The 21,990-nt window shown below is 46.9% G+C and overlaps 1 protein-coding gene across 1 annotated transcript in view; it reads right to left on the reverse strand.

Moving 5' to 3' along the window:
• LOC144608068 (immunoglobulin superfamily member 21-like) overlaps positions 1-21,990 on the reverse strand; it is a 281,533-nt gene that overhangs the window by 120,531 nt on the left and 139,012 nt on the right. Inside the window, exon 4 of the mRNA XM_078425347.1 lies at positions 14,330-14,448. Within this exon, the coding sequence (XP_078281473.1) occupies positions 14,330-14,448 (119 nt within the window). The remainder of the gene's footprint in view (positions 1-14,329; positions 14,449-21,990) is intronic.

Below are 21,990 nucleotides of genomic sequence, written 5' to 3' on the forward strand. Positions count from 1 at the left end.
TGTTTTTATAACACTCTTGCCCCTTATACAATTATGTTGCAAAGTGGTCCTTTTTGATTTTTGCCCTGGATTTGTCTGCCTGCCACTTTTACTTTTCACCTTGCTACCTATTGTTTCTACCCTCACTTTACACCCCTCTGTCTCTCTGCTCTTGTTCCCATCCCCCTGCCATATTAGTTTAAATCCTCCCCGACAGCACTAGCAAACACTCCCCCAAGGTTAATTGGCTTCGGTAAATTGCCCTTAGTGTGTAGGTTGGGTGAGCATAGAAAAGGTGTACGGGTGATCGCTGGTCAGCGTGGGCTCGGTAAACCAAAGGGCTTTTTTCATATTGTATCTCTAAACTAAACCACAGCTCTCCTAGTTATTGTACTGGGCTGGATCATATTATTGGTAATTTCTGGGTGGAATAGTGCTGACAGGAAATTGAAGCAAAAAAGTATTTGAAGTCAGAGCACTTTCATGTGTGAATCACCTTAGCGGGGCTGATATTTGCCTGGAATCAGATTTTAGTTATAGTTTATTTAGAGATACAGCACGGAAACAGGCCCTTCAGCTTAGCCAACCAGCGATCACCCCGCACACTAACACCATCCAACACACACTCGGGACAATTTTCAATGATACCAAGCCCATTAACCTACAAACCTGCACGTCTCTGTTTGCTTTGTTGTTCCCTTCTCCTGGGAGGAAACCGGAGCACCTGGAGAAAACCCACGCAGGTCATGGGGAGAGCGTACAAACTCCATACAGACAGCACCCGTAGTCAGGATCGAACCCGAGTCCCTGGCGCTGTGAGGCAGCAACACTACCGCTGCACCACTGTGCTGACCATGCTGTTGATTATTTTGGTTGCTGCACACTGTAATCATGTTATCATGCATACATCAGCTGACATCTTTGACTTTCTCTCGCTCTTCTTTATACTTCTATTGACTCCTCACCTCCTTTTGATGGACAGTGAAGGAAGGGGTGATCACCACCAGATCTTAGTAACTTTCCAGAGCCAAACAGGCCATGCGGAGAACTCCAGAGACCCATGAGGTGATTACTGGTGTAAATCAGTCTGTTAAAGAACAACCAAAGACAGACACAGAAAGTTGGAGTAACTCAGCGGGACAGGCAGCATCTCTGGAGAAAAGGAATAGGTGACATTTCGGGTGGAGACCCTTCTTCAGACTGGAGTACAACCTCTGATGAAGGGACTTGAAATGTCACCCATTCCTTTTCTCCAGAGATGCTGCCTGACCAACTGAGTTACTCCAGCCTTTTGAGTCTGTCTTTGGAGTACAATCTATCATTTTAGTTTATTCATCATTAAAAAAATGAGAAGGAGAAAAATCTCGCAGCAGATTGGCAAAGAGATGCGAGTTAAAGAGTCCCTGATGCAATATTGATGTCTGTCTCACTGCCTCTGCCAGCCTCGTTTTTCATTGCTTGGCATGCAGGCGGAAGCAATGGTGCGTGGCTCTTTGGAGGTTGCAACACTGCTGGTACGTATCTCACAGGGCAAGACGCTGTGCTGACTGCCAGGCTGACTGGCCGGAACCTTCCAGTGGCACAGACCCACTTGCAACACGGCAGTCGATTACAACGCTAGATTTCATTGGTGTTGATGAAACGGGCTCGGGATTCTTTGTTCCCCGTTTTCCTGAGGTTTGTCCTGACCTCTTCTGGCACCAATGGATCCCAAGCTGTCACAGAGAGAGGTTGCAATGTGTTGCAAGGGTCACAGTTTAAGAATAAGGGGGAGGCCATTTAGGACTGAGATGAGGAAAAAACTATTTCGCCCAGAGAGTTGTGAATCTGTGGGATTCTCTGTCACTGAAGGCAGTGGAGGCCAATTCACTGGATGTTTTCAAAAGAGGGTTAGATTTAGCTCTTAGGGCTGAAGGAATCAAGGGATATGGGGAGAAAGCAGGATTGGGGTACTGATTCTGGATGATCAGCCATGATCACATTGAACGGCGGGTGCTGGCTCGAAGGGCCAAATGGCCTGCTCCTGCACCTATTTTCTATGTTTCTATGAGTGGACACTGCATTGCTCCGTTAGGCAGCAGGATCAGCATGGATGGGTTGGAGTGAAGGGGATGGGTTGGGGTGAAGGGGGTGGGTTGGGGTGAAGGGGATGGGTTGGGGTGAAGGGGATGGGTTGGGGTGAAGGGGGTGAAGGGGATGGGTTGGGGTGAAGGGGATGGGTTGGGGTGAAGGGGGTGGGTTGGGGTGAAGGGGATGGGTTGGGGTGAAGGGGATGGGTTGGGGTGAAGGGGATGGGTTGGGGTGAAGGGCATGGGTTGGGGTGAAGGGGATGGGTTGGGGTGAAGGGGATGGGTTGGGGTGAAGGGGATGGGTTGGGGTGAAGGGGGTGGGTTGGGGTGAAGGGGATGGGTTGGGGTGAAGGGGATGGGTTGGGGTGAAGGGGATGGGTTGGGGTGAAGGGGATGGGTTGGGGTGAAGGGGATGGGTTGGGGTGAAGGGGATGGGTTGGGGTGAAGGGGGTGGGTTGGGGTGAAGGGGGTGGGTTGGGGTGAAGGGGGTGGGTTGGGGTGAAGGGGGTGGGTTGGGGTGAAGGGGATGGGTTGGGGTGAAGGGGATGTTCCTGTGCTGCATAGCAATGTGACCCCCTGATGTAGGGGTGACCTTTTCACACAAAGGGTGTTGGCTGTATGGAACAAGAATGAGGGTTAACCTTATAGAGGTGTATAAAATCATGAGAGGAATAGATCGGGTAGACGCACAGAGTCTCTTGCCCAAAGTAAGGGAATCGGCACCAGAGGATATAGGTTTAAGGTGAAGGGGAAAAGATTTAATAGGAATCAGAGGGGTAACTTTTTCACACAAAGGGTGGTGGGTGTATGGAACGAGCTGCCAGAGGAGGTAGTTGAGGCTGGGACTATCACAACGTTTAAGAAGCATTTAGACAGGTACATGGATAGGACAGATAGGAATATGGGCCAAATGCAGGCAGGTGAGACTAGTGTAGATGGGACATGGTGGCAGGCGTGGGCAAGTTGGGCCAAAGGCCTGTTTCCACGCTGTAAGACTCTATGACTCTCTATGTGACAATTGTGAGCAACCTGGCTAACAATCATTGTAATGATTGCTTTCATGCTTTTCTGCCCAAATGATTATTTTTAGCAGATTGTCTGCTTGGATTTTTGCCCTCATTTAATGCACCATGTGAGGGTAAAATCCAATCTCTAGTCAGTCTAACCCAGCAGGTTTATTTCTGACAATGCATCTCCCTTGATGGGACCACTTGAGAAGAACATCCATTCAAAACAACATTTTAAAAAGCCTTAAATATCCTCAGAAATTCCCAGTGCAATATCATCATATCATCATATCATCATATCATATATATACAGTCAGAAACAGGCCTTTTCGGCCCTCCAAGTCCGTGCCGCCCAGCGATCCCCGCACATTAACACTATCCTACACCCACTAGGGACAATTTTTTCATTTACCCAGCCAATACATCACTCCCTGCCTTTCCAATCAAAAGTCATAGAGTCATAGAGTCTTACAGTGTGGAAACAGGCCCTTCAGCCCAACTTGCCCACACCGACCAACATATCCCATCTACATGTGTAGGAAGGAACTGCAGATGCCGGTTTAAACCGAAGATAGACAGAAAATGCTGGAGTAACTCAGCTGGACAGGCTTGTCCCACTGAGTTACTCCAGCATTTTGTGTCTCTCTCCCATCTACACAACTCCACCTGCCTGCGTTTGGTCCATATCCCTCTGAACCTGTCCTATCCATGTACCTGTCTAAATGTTTCTTAAATGCTGCAATAGGTTTAGTCATAAAAGTCATAAAAGTAGTCATTAAAGTACAGACATCTACAGACGATGCTATCAAAGTTTAATGTTCGGCAGCTGCAGGCTGCAATCTGTTACTGAATTGGAAACTGCGTATCTGAGCATCACGTTTGGCACCGACATTGTGGGCCGAAGGGCCTGTTCCTGTGTTGTACAGCTTTATGTTGTAGGCACATCATTTATCTTCACAGTAAGTGGCATGATGCAGATTGCAGCCCCCTGTGTAGATGAAGGTTCAACTTAAGACTTTCTACGCCTATCTCAGCCAGGAGAGGCTGAATTTAAATTAATTCTCAGGAATAATTTCTGACAACCAACCTCCCCCTCAAAGCAATCTGCGGGCTGTGTCTACCATCTCACATTCTGGTGCCAAGCAACGTTGTTTCATTCAGCGCTCCAGAAACACATACTTGGAGATGTGTCTGCCTGCCCCATATGGCGTTCTGGTGCCTCGTTCTTTATGTTTGGCACAGCTTCTGTCAATCTGTGTCCTGCATAGCTGACGACTGTCTGCACTGCTTTAGATAACGATGCTGGTTCATAGTGATTTCTGGTACAAGGTAGCTCCGCATAGAGTATCACTGTGGATTGTGTTGTGTGATGGGATGCCTTAATCAATATGAGGATGGAGAGATTACTCCACACACAGATGAAGTGTGTGGCGCGGCGGTAGAATTGCTGCCTCACAGCGCCAGAGACCCGGGTTCAGTGCACACCTGACTACAGGTGCTGTCTGCACGGAGTTTGTACGTTCTCCCTGTGACCGTGTGAGTTTTCTCCGGGTGCTCCGGTTTCCTCCCACACTCCAAAGATGTACAGGTTTGTAGGTTGGACTTTCCTTCTCTCCCGAGATTCTGCATGACCCGCTGAGTTACTCCAGCATTGTGTGTCTACCCTCAGGTTTATAGGTCAATTGGCTTCAGTAAAATTATAAATGATCCCTAATGTGTGTAGGATAGTGTTAGTGTACGGGGATGGCTTGTCAACACGGACTCAGTGGGCCGAAGGGCCTGTTTCCGCGCTGTATCTCTAAAGTAAAATGAAGTCTAAAAGAAGAAAACAATGCCACCTTGAAGAAATGCAACATGGCCATTGACTTTTTGAAATCTTCTTCAAACTAGAGTGGAGGCGTCACCCTCGATCCCCAGGAACCGCTTCAGAAGCCAGGGCCATAAAGGCTGGGTGGAAGGCTGCCTGGATCACAGCCCTTCTGACTGTTATAATGAGGGAGGAGGGAGAAGGTAAGTCTCATTCGGTGATTTCCTCTCCCCAACCATCTCTGCTTCTGGGAAAGGAGCTGGACTGGACTTAGGAAAAATCAAACCCTCTCTCTCTTCTGAGCACCTACAGTCAGAGAGGAAAAGAACATGAATATTTCCAGTGCCACCCCTCATTGGAATCAACAAGGGAGACTTCTTGTGCTGAAGAGGGAGGTCAAAGCCAAGCTTATTGGAGTGCGTCTTTGTATTGCTTGAAGAAGGCAATGCGAGGGTCACTGAAAAATAGTTAACTCTATTTGGCTAAAACCACTAATCCCTAGTGTAGGAAGGAACTGCAGATGCTGGTTTAAACCGAAGGTAGACACAAAATGCTGGAGTAACTCAACGGGACAGGCAGCATCTCTGGAGAGAAGGAATGGGTGACGTTTCGGGTTGAGACCTTATTCTAGTACTGACGGGGAGAAGGCAGGAGAATGGGGTTGAGAGGGAAAAATAGATCAGCCATGATCGAATGGCGGAACAGACTTGATGAGCCAAATGACCTAATTCTGCCGCTGTATCTTGTGGTTATAATGGTCTTCCCTTTAATTGTGTCCTTTTCTTTATAATTAATATATTGGGAGTATTTTCATTCTCGTCATTAATCTTCTTCAGCATCTGTCCCCAGGTGTTTTGGAGAGATGGGAGATAGGACTTTGATTTAACTCTTTCACGTGTAAATTGGTGTCTCCGATGCTGAGGCAGCGTCCCATGGTACACCACAGGAGTGTTATTTGTGCTGGATACACAACCACTGAGTGGTGGCTCAACCCTAACATCCATTTTGTGTTACCACCCAAAATAAATTTCAGCATGAATGTAAACTAATTGGTCACATATACATCTCTGAAAGTGACAGGATAACATGCCAAGGCTATTAAAATGCACACGAGAACCGTGACATTGTAAACAGTGCTACCACATGCAAAAGCAAGAAAATGACTGAGTCAACTCTGAGTCCTGTGGTCTGTTGTGAGCAGAGAGGCACATAGGAGATGTACTGGAAAGATATCAGTCTGAAGAAGGGTCTCGACCCGAAACGTCACCCATTCATTCCTTCTCTCCAGAGATGCTGCCTGACCTGCTGAGTTACTCCAGCATTTTGTGTATAAATACCTTCGGAAAGATATCAGTGATAAGTGCCTAGAGAGAGACTGTAGAAACCAATGTGTAGGAAGGAACTGCAGATGGTGGTTTAAACCGAAGATCAACACAAAATGCTGGAGTAACTCAGTGGGTCAGGCAGCATCTCTGGAGAAAAGGACTAGGTGATGCTTCGGGTTGAGACCCTTCTTCAGACAATCGCTCTTTCCATTCACTTGGTAGCATGTCTTTATTCCCAACACATTTCCACAGCGCAGCGTGCAAATAGCCACCTGTTGTACAACTCCGGTTATTTTAACAATCGCATAGGTATCAGTGATAATGACTGATTACATTGATTTTCAAGTAATAACAGCTTGAGAAATCCTGCACTTCAGATAATCTTCTATTTCAAGGAAATGCCAGCGAGCGATTGTACAACAAAAAATTAAAAGTGTCATTAAAGTTTCCTGATAAGTAAACATTGTGTTTAGGAGGTTGTTCAACAACAAGTTGTATTTATCTCACAGAACATGCAAGGGGTCTCCACAGGAGTGGTGTTCTGTAAATGTCACACTGGGATGTTACAAGGCAAGTGAGCCACTGCAGCATTTATATCAAGAGGCCTTGTGTACAGGAGCAGGGATGTGATGCTGAGGCTCTATAAGGTGCTGGTCAGGCCGCATTTGGAGTTTTGAGAGCAATTTTGGGCCCCATATCTGAGGAAGGATGTGCTGGCTCTGGAGAGGGTGCAGAGGAGGTTTACAAGAATGATCCCAGCAATGAGTGGGTTAACATAAGATGAGCGTTTGTCGGCAATGGGCCTGTACTCGCTGGAGTTTAGAAGGATGAGGGGGGACCTCATTGAAACTTACAGAATGGTGACCAGCCTGGATAGAGTGGATGTGGAGAGGATGTTTCCACCAGTGGGAGAGTCTAGGACTGGAGGTCACAGCCTCAGAATTATAGGACGTTCCTTTGGGAAGGAGATGAGGAGGAATTTCTTTAGTCAGTGGGTGGTGAATCTGTGGAATTTGCCACAGAAGGCTGTGGAGGCCAAGTCAGTGGATACAGACAGCACCCGTGGTCGGGATGGAACCAGGGACCCTGTGGCTGGTAAAAGCTGGAAGGCTGCAACTCGACCGCTGTGCCACCGTGCTGCCCCTCATTTGCAAATGAAGCCCCCTGAAAAGCTGCATCACACAGCTGAATCTCCGGGCTTGCATTCTCAAACATAATGGTATGCTGCGACTTAAGATCCAATTATAATCTTTGCAAGACAATCATTTTGGTATTAATAAACTTGTAGGCAAATTATGCAAATTGGACCTGACTAAAGCTGTGAAATATAGCTGGTCAAAGCTCTGTCAAACCTCAGATGCCTCTGGTTAAATAAGAGATTAAACAGTTTTGCTTACAGCAGCAGATGATGAAGAACTACCAGGAAGATCACTTAAAACATTTTCAAATTGAAGCAGATAAATATCTGGTTGAAATGGATGGCAATTATTGGGGATTAAACTAGCTAATCCCTGAAAATGAACATGTGGATCACTGTACATAATCCTGAACCCATTCATTGTGATACAAACATGTTAAATCCACATCACTGCTGTTCACCAGCACTCAACTACTAGTTTAGTTTTTTAGTTTAGATATGTAGCGCAGAAACAGGCCCTTCGGCCCACCGAGTCCACACCCGCCCAGCGATCCCCGCACACTTACACTATCCTACACACACTAGGGACAATTTGCACATACACCAAGCCAATTAACCTACATACCTGTATGTGTTTGGAGTGTGGGAAGAAACCAAAGATCTCAGAGAAAACTCAATCGTCCTGACAACCATCCAATCGCCCAAATTAGGTTTGGTAAAGAAAGGGTCTCAACCCAAAACGTCACCAATCCATGTTCTCCACAGATGCTGCCTGACCCGCTGAGTTACTCCAGCACTCTGTGAAGCGTCACCTATCCATGTTCTCCACAGATGCTGCCTGACCTGCTGAATTACTCCAGCACTTTGTGTTCTTTCGTCTTGGTGGTGGTAGGAAATAGATGAATGAGTTTAGGTCTATGTTTGGGTAGATTTCCCATGATGAAAGACATTAGTTTATGTAGTCAAAGAGATAGAGGGTGGAAACAGGTCCTTCGGCCCAACTTGCCCACACTGACCAACAAGCCCCAGCTACACTAGTCCCACCTGCCCACGTTTGGTCCATATCCTTCCAAACCTGTCCTATCCATGTACCTGTCTAATTGTTTCCTAAACGTTGAAATAGTCCCTGCCTCAACTACCTCCTCTGGCTGCTCGTTCCATACACCCACCGCCCTTTATGTTGTGTCCTATTAAGTCTTTCCCTCTTCACCTTAAACCTATGTCCTCTGGTTCTTGATTCTCAGAAGAAAGGGTCTCAACCTAAAACATCACCTATCCATGTTCTCCACAGATGCTGCCTGACCTACCGAGTTTCTCCAGCACTTTATGTATTTAAGTGTTGGTGGTGGTTGGAATTAGATGAATGACTTTAAGACAATATTTAAGACAACAAGATGCCCTGTGATGAAAGGCATCAGTTTTTGTAGTTTAAACATCTTTTCTTATCTGTTTCCTTAAGTCTTTGAGGATCAGTCTCTCAACAGTGAAAGCTGCTCGGTTGCATTTCTTGACTGTCCTCATGGAATGTTCCTCAACAACAAACATGACCTTCAAGTTACTGGCATGGATAGAGATTTGTCAGAACTAACCTAGAATAATCGTTGTAAATAAGCTCTGTGAGCAGTTTAGTTTAGTTTAGTTTAGTTTAGAGATACAGCGCGGAAACAGGCCCTTCGGCCCAACGAGTCCACACCGACCAGCGATCCCAGCACATTAACACTATCCTACACACACTAGAGACAATTTACACTTATATCAAGCCAATTAACCTGAAAACCTGCACGTCTTTGGAGTTTGGGAGGAAACTGAAGATCTCGGAGAAAACCCACGTGGTCACAGGGAGAACGTACAAACTCCGTACAGACAGCACCCGTAGTCATGATGGAGCCCGGGTCTCTGGTGCTGCAAGCGCTGTAAGGCAGCAACTCTACCGCCGCGCCACCGTTGCTGCAGAATGAGCTTGTTTTCAGAGAGATTCTGGCCCAAGTACGCACTCAGTGTTCCAATCGCCCAGCAACACCCTGCTTCTCTCTGTTCTACACTTTGATTGATGCTTGGTATAACTCAACAGGAAAGGTAATCTGGAAGACATACTGTATCTGCTCTGTGAATAATTAATCAATCTGTGGAACCACACATCCATTACAGTCAGGTACTGTTGCAACTCAACGGCCCTAATCCTTCCACAAAGTATGTCATCTTGATAACGGCGCAGCACGCCAGAGATAAATTTGAACTCGGGACCGCAGAGATGTGAGTTGGGCAGTTCTGACATATTTTTGTTTTGAAAATATGTTTAGTAAGGGAGAGGACTGATGAAGAATAAAGAGAAAGAATACCAGACAAGAATAAAGAGAATCAGTCATCCGCTTTGCCAATTTTGAGATTCAAGGACCTGACCAACAATTACACACTGACCAAGATAATGTTCACTATCAGGGAATGAGTTTAAGTTGGCATCGTGTTTAGCATGGATATTGTGGGCAATGGGCCTACTCCTGTGCTGTACTGTTCTTTGTTTTCTTGGCAGAACTACATCATTAGCATCACTCCACACTCACGATTCAAGGTGGAAACTGTGATGCTAAATTAGCTTCCTGCTTTCCAATCAATTTTCCGAACTTTAGTTCATACGTTCTTTCAAGCTGTTAGGCAGATTTTCAATTCGTCATCAAGATCTGTACGAAGGAACTGCAGATGCTGGTTGAAACACAAAGTGCTGGAGTAACTCAGCGGGACAGGCAGCATCTATGGAGAGAAGGAATAGGTGACATTTCAGGTCGAGACCCTTCTTCAGAAACAGGTCTCGACCCGAAACGTCACCCATTCCTTCTCTCCACAGATGCTGTCTGTCCCGCTGAGTTACTCCAGCTTTTTATGTCTATCTTCATCAAGATCTGCCCACCACTCACAGCCTGGGAGCTTGAATGGCGGGACTGTCATATGTTGAAAGACTGGAGCGACTAGGCTTGTATACACTGGAATTTAGAAGGATGAGAGGAGATCTTATCGAAACGTATAAGATTATTAAGGGGTTGGACACGTTAGAGGCAGGAAACATGTTCCCAATGTTGGGGGTCCAGAACAAGGGGCCACAGTTTAAGAATAAGGGGTAGGCCATTTAGAACGGAGATGAGGAAAAACGTTTTCAGTCAGAGTTGTGAATCTGTGGAAATTCTCTGCCTCAGAAGGCAGTGGAGGCCAATTCTCTGAATGCATTCAAGAGAGAGCTAGATAAAGCTCTTAAGGATAGCGGAGTCAGGGGGTATGGGGAGAAGGCAGGAACGGGGTACTGATTGAGAATGATCAGCCATGATCACATTGAATGGCGGTGCTGGCTCGAAGGGCCGAATGGCCTCTTCCTGCACCTATTGTCTATTGTCTATTGTCTATTCACAACCATCGCACAATACAAAATCACTGGCAAAGTAAGGAAACGCAACTTCAGTTCATTGCAGCTCGTTTTAGATGAGTGTGTTGTTCTTTTATGCCTTGGGTTCATGTCTCAATAAATCGCTGGCCCCTCTGACAATGTAGCTCTCTCCCCCTGAACGTAGCAGCTTTGTTGATGTTATTAGGCGCTGATCAAATGATAAATGTACATTCGTCCACCATGGGGTTCCACGCCATCAATTTGGTATTACCGAGGCAGGAGGTCATAAAGGCACAGCATTCTTAACGTAGCCACATCCTGCCTGCTAGCAATAAATCCCAGGGTGTAACACATGCAGAGTGGATGAGACACACGTTGATCCTGAGTCAATACATCAAGCTACATCACATCTGCAGGACAGACTGGCACATACCACAAGGACAGGACCAGTGCCAAGATGCTCTTGTTCACGGAGTGATTCAATCCTCAAAGTGAGGGCGTTTGGAGCAACACCTCAAAAGCCATTCAGCAGGCAGAATCTGCAATAGCCTCACAGCGCCAGAGACCCGGGTTCAATCCTGACTACGGGCGCTGTCTGTACGGAGTTTGTACGTTCTCCCCGTGACCTGCATGGGTTTTCACTGGGATCTTCGGTTTCCTCCCACACTCCAAAGACGTGCGGGTTTGTAGGTTAATTGGCTTGGTATGATTGTAAATTGTCCCTAGTGTGTGTAGATAGTGTAAGTGTGCGGGGATCGCTGGTCGGTGCGGACTCGGTGGGCCGAAGGGCATGTTTCCGCGCTATATCTCTAAACTAGGCTAACCTGCTGTGGGATTGGCCATGCCTTTCAGTGGAGGGTTCAGGCGTAGGAGTCAAATAGATGCACAGAGAAAATAGATGCAGGAGGAGGCCATTTGGCCCTTCGAGCCAGCACCGCCATTCATTGTGATCATGGCTAATCATCCACAATCAGTGACCCGTGCCTGCCTTCTCCCCATATCCCTTGATTCCACCAGCCCCTGGAGCTCTATAGTGCTGAAGACAGCACTGCCCCAGAGCCGGCACTGTGAGGAGGGGAAGTATTAAACCTTGCCGCTTCTCGGACACCTGCAGTAATTGTTGTTGGCAGCTGCCGGGGCTTGGATCCCTGATCGAGCTAGAACTCAGCTTGAGGGGCCGTTTACAGCACTCTGCCTCTCCTGAGTGGAGCCAGGCTTCAGAAACACCACAGCAGTGCTGACGCAGAATGCTGACAAATCCTTCAGATGAAGGCTTTGCAATTATTGATAAACTATTTTCATCAGCAGGAGCTTTGCTGGCTGGTGGGCGCAGATCTCAAATAATTGGCTGAAAGAACAGCAGGTGGTGTTTCGGGGAGGAGCTGAGAATTATTGTTGTATGTAATAAATTGCGTTGAAGTGAAATAAGAGCAGGAGTAGGCCACTCGGCCCCTCAAGCCAGCCCTGCCATTCAATGTGATCATATATTGACTGTGTACTCCTCATACGGTGGTGCAGCGGTAGAGTTGCCGCCTTACACCACCAGAGACTCGGGTTCGATCCTGACTACGGGTGCTGTCTGTACGGAGTTTGTACGTTCTCCCCGTGACCTGCGTGGGTTTTGTAGGCTAATTGGCTTGGTATAAATGTAAATTGTCTCTAGTGTGTGTCAGATAGTGTTAGTGTGCGGGGATCGCTGGGCGGCTCGGACTCGGTGGGCCAAAGTGCCTGTTTCTGCCCTGTGTCTCTAAACTAAACTAAACTAAAAGACTAACCTCTTTTGCGCCAGTTCCCAATTGTTCTCAATGACCAGATCTTTCAAACACACATCTCCTCCTTGAGTGGGAACAATCTGTCTGGACGGCTGATGGAAACAAACTCCTAACTTACAGAAGGGAATTGGATAAATGTTTTTAGAGGGAGGCACTGGGGAGCAGCAGGTAGAGCTGCTGCCTCACAGCGTCAGAGATCGCAGTTTAATCCTGACCTCAGATGCTGTCCGTGTGGAGTTTGGAATCTTAAGCCAACAACAAACAAACATCCATTGACTTGGCCTCCATGGCCGTCTGTGGCTCACACCATTGACTTGGCCTCCATGGCCGTCTGTGGCTCACACCATTGACTTGGCCTCCATGGCCGTCTGTGGCTCACACCATCTTCCTGCATCAACATCCACAACATCTCGATGATCTGTAAGAATCTTTTAGAAAATCCAGACCATTGAGTTGGTGCAGACTAAGAACTGTTGTGCGGTGAAAAGTCCCAGAGAAGTGTAAGAGCATTCAGGAGAGGGTATTTGGAGGTTTAGGGTAACCATAGAGGACGTTTCAGGTCTGTAATGCCTGTGGCAAGATTCATTTTTATTCATCGATGGAGTGTTGACCAAGGCCAGTGTTTACTGTCCATCCTTAATTACAAACGAGAAGGCAGTGTTGAGTCTGTCTGTTTGGACAGACACAATCTTTGGTATGAAATCATTCCCACTGATGTTGAGAAAGCAACTCCAGGATTTTTACTCAATGGTGATAAAGAAGTAGAGAACGACAGAGAGAACGATAGAACAAGACCCTCGAGGCTAGGTGTAAAGGAAAGACAAACAGAAATGTTTTTCTGTTTTATTAGGAGCAGGAGCAGGTGAGAGAGGAGACTGAGATGACAAAGGTTTTGTATGTTACTGAAGATAGACACAAAATGCTGGAGTAACTCAGCGGGACAGGCAGCATCTCTGGATAAGAAGGAATGGGTGACGTTTCAGGGCGGTCCCGCCCCCTCCCCTGACATCAGTCTGAAGAAGGGTCTCAACCCGAAATGTCACCCATTCCTTCTCTCCCGAGATGCTGCCTGACCCGCTGAGTTACTTCAGCATTTTGTGTCTACCTTCGATTTAAACCAGCATCTGCAGTTGTTCTCCATTCCAAATGGGCAGATTGCCTCCAACCTTGTGTTGCTAACTACGGGGTTTATTCCAATGTGATATCAGTTGAATTTGATGAAGGACATTATTGATATTGAGGGATTGCAGCGTAGGTTCAAGAGGATAATTCCCAGGATGGCGGGACTGTCATATGATGAAAGAATGGAGCAACTTGGCTTGTATTCACTGGAATTTAGGATGACAGGGGATCTTATAGAAACATATAAAATTCTTCAGGGATTGGACACGCTAGATGCAGGAAACATGTTCCCGATGTTGGGGGAGTCCAGAACGAGGAGTTACAGTTTAAGAATAAGGGGTAGGCCATTTAGAACTGAGATGAGGAAAACCTTTTTCACACAGAGAGTTGTGAATTTGTGGACTTCCCTGCCTCAGATGGCAGTGGAGGCCGATTCACTGGATGAATTCAAAAGAGAGTTAGGGCTAGTGAAATCAGGGGGTATGGGGAGAAGGTAGGAATGGGGTACTGATTGTGGATGATCAGCCATGATCACATTGAATGGCAGTGCTGGCTCAAAGGGCCGAATGGCCTCCTCCTGCACCTATTGTCTATGTATCTGTGAATTGGCCATGTTCAGTGCTGTGTACTTTGTGCATCTGATGTTCTGCTGAAGTTCTTAGGATTCGTGATCAGTCTCATACTTGCGTCCCACGCGTTCCAAAACTGAACACCACCCCTGTCCACCGGGACCTTACCCATGACGTTGAGAAAGACACGGCCATAGGCTTCCAGAAACTTCTTGCGGTTTGTCCTGTCGTAGATGCCAACGTGACACTCGAACGGCCCGTTATCCAAAATACGGACTTCAGGAATGCTGTTTCATCAAAAGAAAATAGAGGATAGAATTAGTCAAATTAAAATAAAGTCTAGTCCTCTGTCAATAGATAAGAGTCTCTGACACAGAAGAGAAGGGCGGCACGGTGGCGCAGCGGTAGAGTTGCTGCCTCACAGCGCCAGAGACCCGGGTTCAATCCTGACCACAGGTGCTGTCTGTATGGAGGTTGCACATTCTTCCTGTGACCTGCGTGGGTTTCCTCCAGGTGCTCCAGTTTCCTCCCAAACTCCAAAGACGTACAGGTTTGTAGGCTAATTGGCTTGGTATAATTGTAAATTGTCAATAGACAATAGACAATAGGTGTAGGAGTAGGCCATTCGGCCCTTTGAGCCAGCACCGCCATTCAATGTGGTCATGGCTGATCATTCTCAATCAGTACCCCGTTCCTGCCTTCTCCCCATACCCCCTGACTCCGCTATCCTTAAGAGCTCTATCCAGCTCTCTCTTGAATGCATTTAGAGAATTGGCCTCCACTGCCTTCTGAGGCAGTGAATTCCACAGATTCACAACTCTCTGACTGAAAATGTTTTTCCTCATTTCCGTTCTAAATGGCCTACCCCTTATTCTTAAACTGTGGCCCCTTGTTCTGGACTCCCCCAACATTGGGAACATGTTTCCTGCCTCTAACGTGTCCAACCCCTTAATAATCTTATTCGTTTCGATAAGATTCCCTCTCATCCTTCTAAATTCCAGTGTATACAAGCCTCGTCGCTCCAGTCTTTCAACATATGACAGTCCCGCCATTCCGGGAATTAACCTGGTAAACCTACGCTGCACGCCCTCAATAGCAAGAATATCCTTCCTCAAATTTGGAGACCAAAACTGCACACAGTACTCCAGGTGCGGTCTCACTAGGGCCCTGTACAACTGCAGAAGGACCTCTTTGCACCTATACTCAACTCCTCTTGTTATGAAGGTCAACATTCCATTGGCTTTCTTCACTGCCTGCTGTACCTGCATGCTTCCTTTCAGTGACTGATGCACTAGGACACCCAGATCTCGTTGTACGTCCCCTGTTCCTAACTTGACACCATTCAGATAATACTCTGCCTTCCTATTCTTACCACCAAAGTGGATAACCTCACACTTATCCACATTAAACTGCATCTGCCATGCATCCGCCCACTCACACAACCTGTCCAAGTCACTCTGCAACCCCATAGCATCTTCCTCACAGTTCACACTACCACCCAGCTTTGTATCATCTGCAAATTTGCTAATGGTACTTTTAATCCCTTCATCCCTAGTGTGTGTAGGATAGTGTAAGTGTGTGGGGATCGCTGGTCAGCGCAGACCCGGTGGGCCGAAGGGCCTGTTTCCGCGCTGTGTCTCTAAACTAAACTAAATCTCACCAGCCTTGTGCAAACCCAAGAGGCCCTGCATCTTACACGGCTGCTGGAGGGCAGAGGTAAATATTTAAAGAGCCTAGTCTTTTTCTTTCTTGGAGATTCAGCTGGAATGCGCTCTCTTCCACCAATCTCCCTGCCAGTGCCATCTTCACCCACTCCACTAGACATGGGGCAGCAATGCAGGAACTATTGGACAGGCTGATGTCCAGGAGGCAATTGAGGAACCTAGGATGAGGACTCCAAGGCCTGAAACCTCAGACACTTGAGGAGTTGATAATGAAAGGGCCTCTCCAGACCTCTCTAGACCTCTCACCTGCATTATCACATCGAGGTTGCATCGGTCTGAGAGTTGGGCCAAGAGTAATTACTTTGCTAATTCCCCAGAGAGCTTTCAGCCTCTGACCTAGCACAATTATCTCCACAACCCATTTCCTCCTCACTGGTTTTGGGACTTCAAGTCCAATGAAGGGAAATTCAACATCGTCACAGTGGTCTTAAAGTAGATATTCTGGGATAATACTACCAAGGGCTTGCATGTGGTTGGGTAAACCCAGGAATATAACGGACCAACTGAGGAAGGGTCTCGACCAGAAGCATCACCCATTCTTTCTCTCCATAGATGCTGCCTGTCCCGCTGAGTTACTCCATCGTTTTGTGTCTACCTTCAATATAACTGACCAAGATGGGACTATTCACAAAATGCTGGAGTAACTCAGCAGGTCAGGCAGCATCTCAGGAGAGAAGGAATGGGTGACGTTTCGGGTCAAGACCCTTCTTCAGACCCTGAGATGCTCTCCTGAGATGCTGCCTGACCTGCTGAGTTACTCCAGCATTTTGTGAATAAATACCTTCGATTTGTACCAGCATCTGCAGTTATTTTCTTATACTAAGATGGGACTATTCAGTCACTACGGGTGCTGTCTGTACAGAGTTTGTACGTTCTCTCTGTGACCGCGTGGGTTTTCTCCAGGTGCTCCGGTTTCCTCCCATATTCCAAAGACGTGCAGACTTTGTAGGTTAATTGGCTTCTGTAAATTGTCCCAAGTGTGTTGGATAGAACGCGTGTATGGGTGATCGATGGTTGGCGTGGGCTGAAGGGCCTGTTTCCACGCTGTATCTCTAAATTAAACTGAACTAAACAAGGATGGAGATGCCCCATGGATAAGGCTGGATTAGGCATGAAGGAGGGATGGGATTGTACAGGAGATAGGGATGGTGTTATAAAGGAACAGGTACAGATATACAACATCGACTGGGCTTGTATTCACTGGAATTTAGATGGATGAGAGGGGATCCTATAGAAACATATAGAATTCTTAAGGTATTGGACAGGCTAGATGCAGGAAAAATGTTCCCCATGTTGGGGGAGTCCAGAACCAGGGGCCACAGTTTAAGAATAAGGGGTAGGCCATTTAGGACTGAGATGAGGAAAAACTTTTTCACCCAGAGAGTTGTGAATCTGTGGAATCCTCTGCCACAGAAGGCAGTGGAGGCCAATTCACTGGATGTATTCAAGAGGGAGTTAAATATAGCTCTTCGGGCTAATGGAATCAAGGGATTTGTAGAGAAGGCAGGAACATGGTACTGATTTTGGATGATCAGCCATGATCACAGTGAATTGCGATGCTGGCTTGAAGGGCCGAATGGCTTCCTCCTGCACCTATTTGCTATGTTTCTAAGTTTCAGGGATGGAGCTGCCAAGTACAACCACTTAATGCAGATTGCACTTCATTGAAATCATGCCAGATTAGTCTATATTTGCATAGCAGATCATTCTAAACAAACAATACAAGGCAGTGTTAATGAAAGATACTAGTCACTCCAAAGATATGTCAGGAATTAATCTAAATACACATTACCAGTCAACCTAAACAAACCATGTGAGTTAATCCAAATACAGTGAACAAACACATTTGAGCTCACGCTCCGTGTCAATCAGACTGGTAACAGCCCAGCTCAGTGGAAGCTTGTGTTTAATTTGGTTTGCAAAATGCCCAGTTACAGAGCAAGGGGAAGCAATGCAGAAACTGTTGGACAGGCAGACAGATGTACAGGAGGTAGCTGAGGAAATTGGGATAAGTACTCCTAGTCCTGAAACCCCAAACACTTGAGGAGTTGACAATGAAAGGGTTGCCCCTAGTCACAACACACAACAGAGAGCAGTGCTGAACTACCAGTCTGAAGAAGGGTCTCGACACGAAACGTCACCCATTCCTTCTCTCCAGAGATGCTGTCTCTCCCGCTGAGTTACTCCAGCATTTTGTGTCTATCAGCTGAACTACTTTCTATCTCATTGGAGACCCTCGGACTATCCTTGATCGGACTTTGCTGCTTTACCTTGCACTAAACGTTGTTATTCCCTTATCATGCGTCTATACACTGGAAATGGCTCGATTGTAATCACGTTGTCTTTCTGCTCAGCCTTGCCGGGCAGCATGAGGCACAGCGGTAGAGTTGCTGCCTTACAGCGAATGCAGCGCCGGAGACTCAGGTTCAATCCTGACTACGGGCGCCGTCTGTACGGAGTTTGTACGTTCTCCCCGTGACCTGCGTGGGTTTTCTCCGAGATCTTCATTTTCCTCCTACACTCCAAAGACGTACAGGTATGTAGGTTAATTGGCTGGGCAAATGTTTTTTTTTTAAATTGTCCCTAGTGTGTGTGGGATAGTGTTAATGTGCGGGGATCGCTGGGCGGCGCGGACCCGGTGGGCCGAAGGGCCTGTTTCCGCGCTGTATCTCTAAATAATCTTTTAAAAATCTAAATGCAATCAATAGAACGGAGGCTGGTTTGTGTAAACATCTTGTTCAACATGGGCGTGTTGGACCAAGTTGCCTGATAACAGCTGACCTGCCATCCTGTGGGATCAGAACGGCTCGGAGAATATCTCAGGGGTCAGGAGAAAGGTGTGGTAGGGACACAGAGGAAAGACAATGATGAGGCAGACCATGAACACATGCCCGAACCATGCACGGCCATTCGAATGTGATGGGACATTTTTTAGTTTAGTTTAGAGATTCCGCACGGAAACAGGCCCTTTCGGCCCACAGGGTCCGCGCCGACCAGCAATCCCCATTCACACTATCCGATGCCTACTAGGGACAATTTTTATTAACATTTATACCAAGCCAATTAACCTAGATACCTGTATGTCTTTGGAGTGTGGGAGGAAACCGAAGATCTCGGAGAAAACCCACGCAGGTCACGGGGAGAACGTACAAACTCTGTACTGACATATAGAGAAAATATATTCCTGCTTTTAAATGCTCATGCTTCATGAAGATATATATTAGCCAGCTTTAATAAATGGCATATGAAAAATTTATCAGAAATATCACTTTCAAATGATCCCTCTTGCCATCTCTCTCTCCCAGTGGTTACTTGTCTCTCTGTAGAAGCTCTGCAGGCATGGATTTCAAAGAGAATAACTCGCATATATATATTATTATTATTATCACACTTAAGAATTTCTTCGAGAATATTAGCATTAGGAAGTTTTTAAACCTCTGAAGGAATAGAGTTATAGAGTGATACATCGTGGAAATAGGCCCTTCGGCCCAACTTGTCCATTCTGACCAACATGTCCCATCTACACTAGTCCCACCTGCCTGCGTTTGGCCAATATCCCTCTAAACCTGTCCTGTCCATACATCTGTCTGAATGTTTCTATTTATTGTTAAATATTTCAACTAAATATGGAGACACTAGGAACTGCAGTTGCTGAAATCTTGAGTAAAACACAAAGTGCTGGAGTAACTCAGCGGGTGAGGCAGCATCTCTGGAGGACATGGGTAGGTGACACCCTCTTTAGATGTTCAACTAAATCCACCCACTTGGCCACACGCTTTACATTAGAACCCAGCTGAGAACAAGGACTGGCGAGCTTCCTATTGGCCAGATATGCTGAGGTCAAATTCAATGTACACAAAGCTATCTGCTTTCCAGGTGTCCAAGCAGAAATATAGGGTTGAATCAAAGAAGTAAGACCCATGAGTAACAGAAGCAGGAACAGGCCATTCAGCCTCTTTGGCCGTGATTTCCTTGATATCTAAAAACCCATTTATCTCTGTCTTGAATCTGCTCAGTGACTGACCCTTGACAATCAAAATGTTCACTGCTCTCTGGGTGATGGAAGTTCATCTCCTGACTGCTCTGAATGGCTGATCTGTTAATTTTAAGACTATGATCTTGGCTCTTGAGGTTCCTATGTGCCCGAACATCTTGCTGGCATCCTGCCTGCATCTTCCCAGTCCACCCTTGTTTAACTTTCAGTCAGATCCCCTCACATGTTCGTATCGTCCCTGCGTCTTGGTTGTACACTGGGGTCTTCTCCAGTTGAGCTATCAAGGCATATTCAGATTCCACCCTGGCCTTTTACCAGTCATGAGGTTCTAAAGGATCTTATGCCTTCCATGTCTAAGCGGGATGTCGAAGCTTTTAAACTGTTTGTGTTAAATGCTTTGCATAATCTCACCAAACTCCAATTGTGATGTCCATGAAGAAGAGCTTAGTTACTGTCAGTCGCTGTACGGAGGCAGAGTTTACTGCAGTAATCGTGTTGTTCAGTCCCGCAAAGTAATCACCAAACAATGGACTTTATCCCAAAGGACCACTGTTTCTGGTGGCAAACACTCAAGCCCACTTTTGGAAATAAACTAATATTAAGGTAGAAAATCTAGACCAATAATGAAGGGAAAGATATTTAATAGGAATCTGAGGGGGTAACGTTTTCACACAAAGGGTGGTGGGTGTATGGAACGAACTGCCAGAAGAGGTAGTTTAGAGAGGGACTATCCCAACTTTTAAGAAATAGTTAGGACAGGTTGGGAGGGATATGGGCCAAACATTGGCAGGTGGGACTAATGTAGCAGGGGCATGTTGGCCGGTGTGGGCAAGTTGGGCCGAAGGGCCGGATTCCATGCTGCATCACTCTATGACCCTATGACCAATCTCTCCCCAAGTGTGACTACAAAGCCCCAGACCTGATGAGTGACTGGGAAACTCAGCATCCATTGTTCTTTAGGGTTAGGTTAGATATTGTCATGTGTACCATGGTACAGTGAAAAGCTTTTGGAGGCATTCTATCAATCAACCCAGATAATACTGTACATGGACACAATCGAGCCAAACTCCAGTACAAAAGGTGGAGCGAAGAGAAAGATGCTAGAGTGCAGAATACAGTTTGTCAGCATTGCAGTTCCTGAGAAAAACTCCAATGCCCGCAAAGGGGTTGGGTGGAATATCGGGACTACACCCTGGTTGATGGAAGGACAGTTCAGAAGTCTGATGACAGAGGGGAGGACGGTGTTCCTAGATCTGGGAGTCTGTGTTTTCAAGCTTCTGTATCTTCAGCCCAATGGGAGCGGGGAAGATGAGGAAAGACCAGGGTGGGATAAGTCTTCAGACTTTAGAGATACAGCGAGCAAACAGGCCGTTCGGCCCACCGAGTCCACGCTGACCAGTGATCAGCACACTCGGGACGATTCACAATTTTTTTAACCAAATCCAATTAACGTACAAACCAGTACATCTTTGGAATGTGGGAGGAAACCAGTGCACCTAGAGAAAACCCACGCAGGTCGCAGGGAGAACGTACAAACTCCATACAGACAGCATCCATAGTCGGGATAGCACCCAGGGCTCTGGTGCTGTGAGGCAGCAGCTCTACCACTGTGCCACTGTGCCGCCATTTTGATTTTCATAACCACCAGGTCCTTGTTTAGAAGTGTAGATGGAGTCAGTGGTGGGGAGTCTGGTGTGTGTGATGTGCTCTTTGCCATCCTCCTGAGCCCCTGTTGCACAACCAGTGCAGTAGCATAAGTAAGTTTGCCAACTTCCTCACTCCCAAAGAAAGGGCAAAGGGTGAAGTCATCGCCCCGTGCCCCACGTGACCTCACCCAGCCAGCGGCCACGTGCTCCCGCTCCACCAATGGCGGCTGCCATTGGTGGAGCGGGAGCACTTGGCCGATGGCTGGGAGAGGTCACGTGGGGCGCGGGGCGGTGACGCCACCCTTTGTCTCTTATTTGGGAGTGAGGAAGTTGGCAACCCTACTAATACGGGACAAGGGCGGTCCCGTACGGGACAAACTAACTTAGCCCAAAATACGGGATGTCCCGGCTAATACGGGACAGTTGGCAGCACTTAGCATGAGTTCTGGATGCAATGAATACCAT

This window comes from Rhinoraja longicauda, chromosome 30, assembly GCF_053455715.1.
Source record: "Rhinoraja longicauda isolate Sanriku21f chromosome 30, sRhiLon1.1, whole genome shotgun sequence".
NCBI lineage: Eukaryota > Metazoa > Chordata > Chondrichthyes > Rajiformes > Arhynchobatidae > Rhinoraja > Rhinoraja longicauda.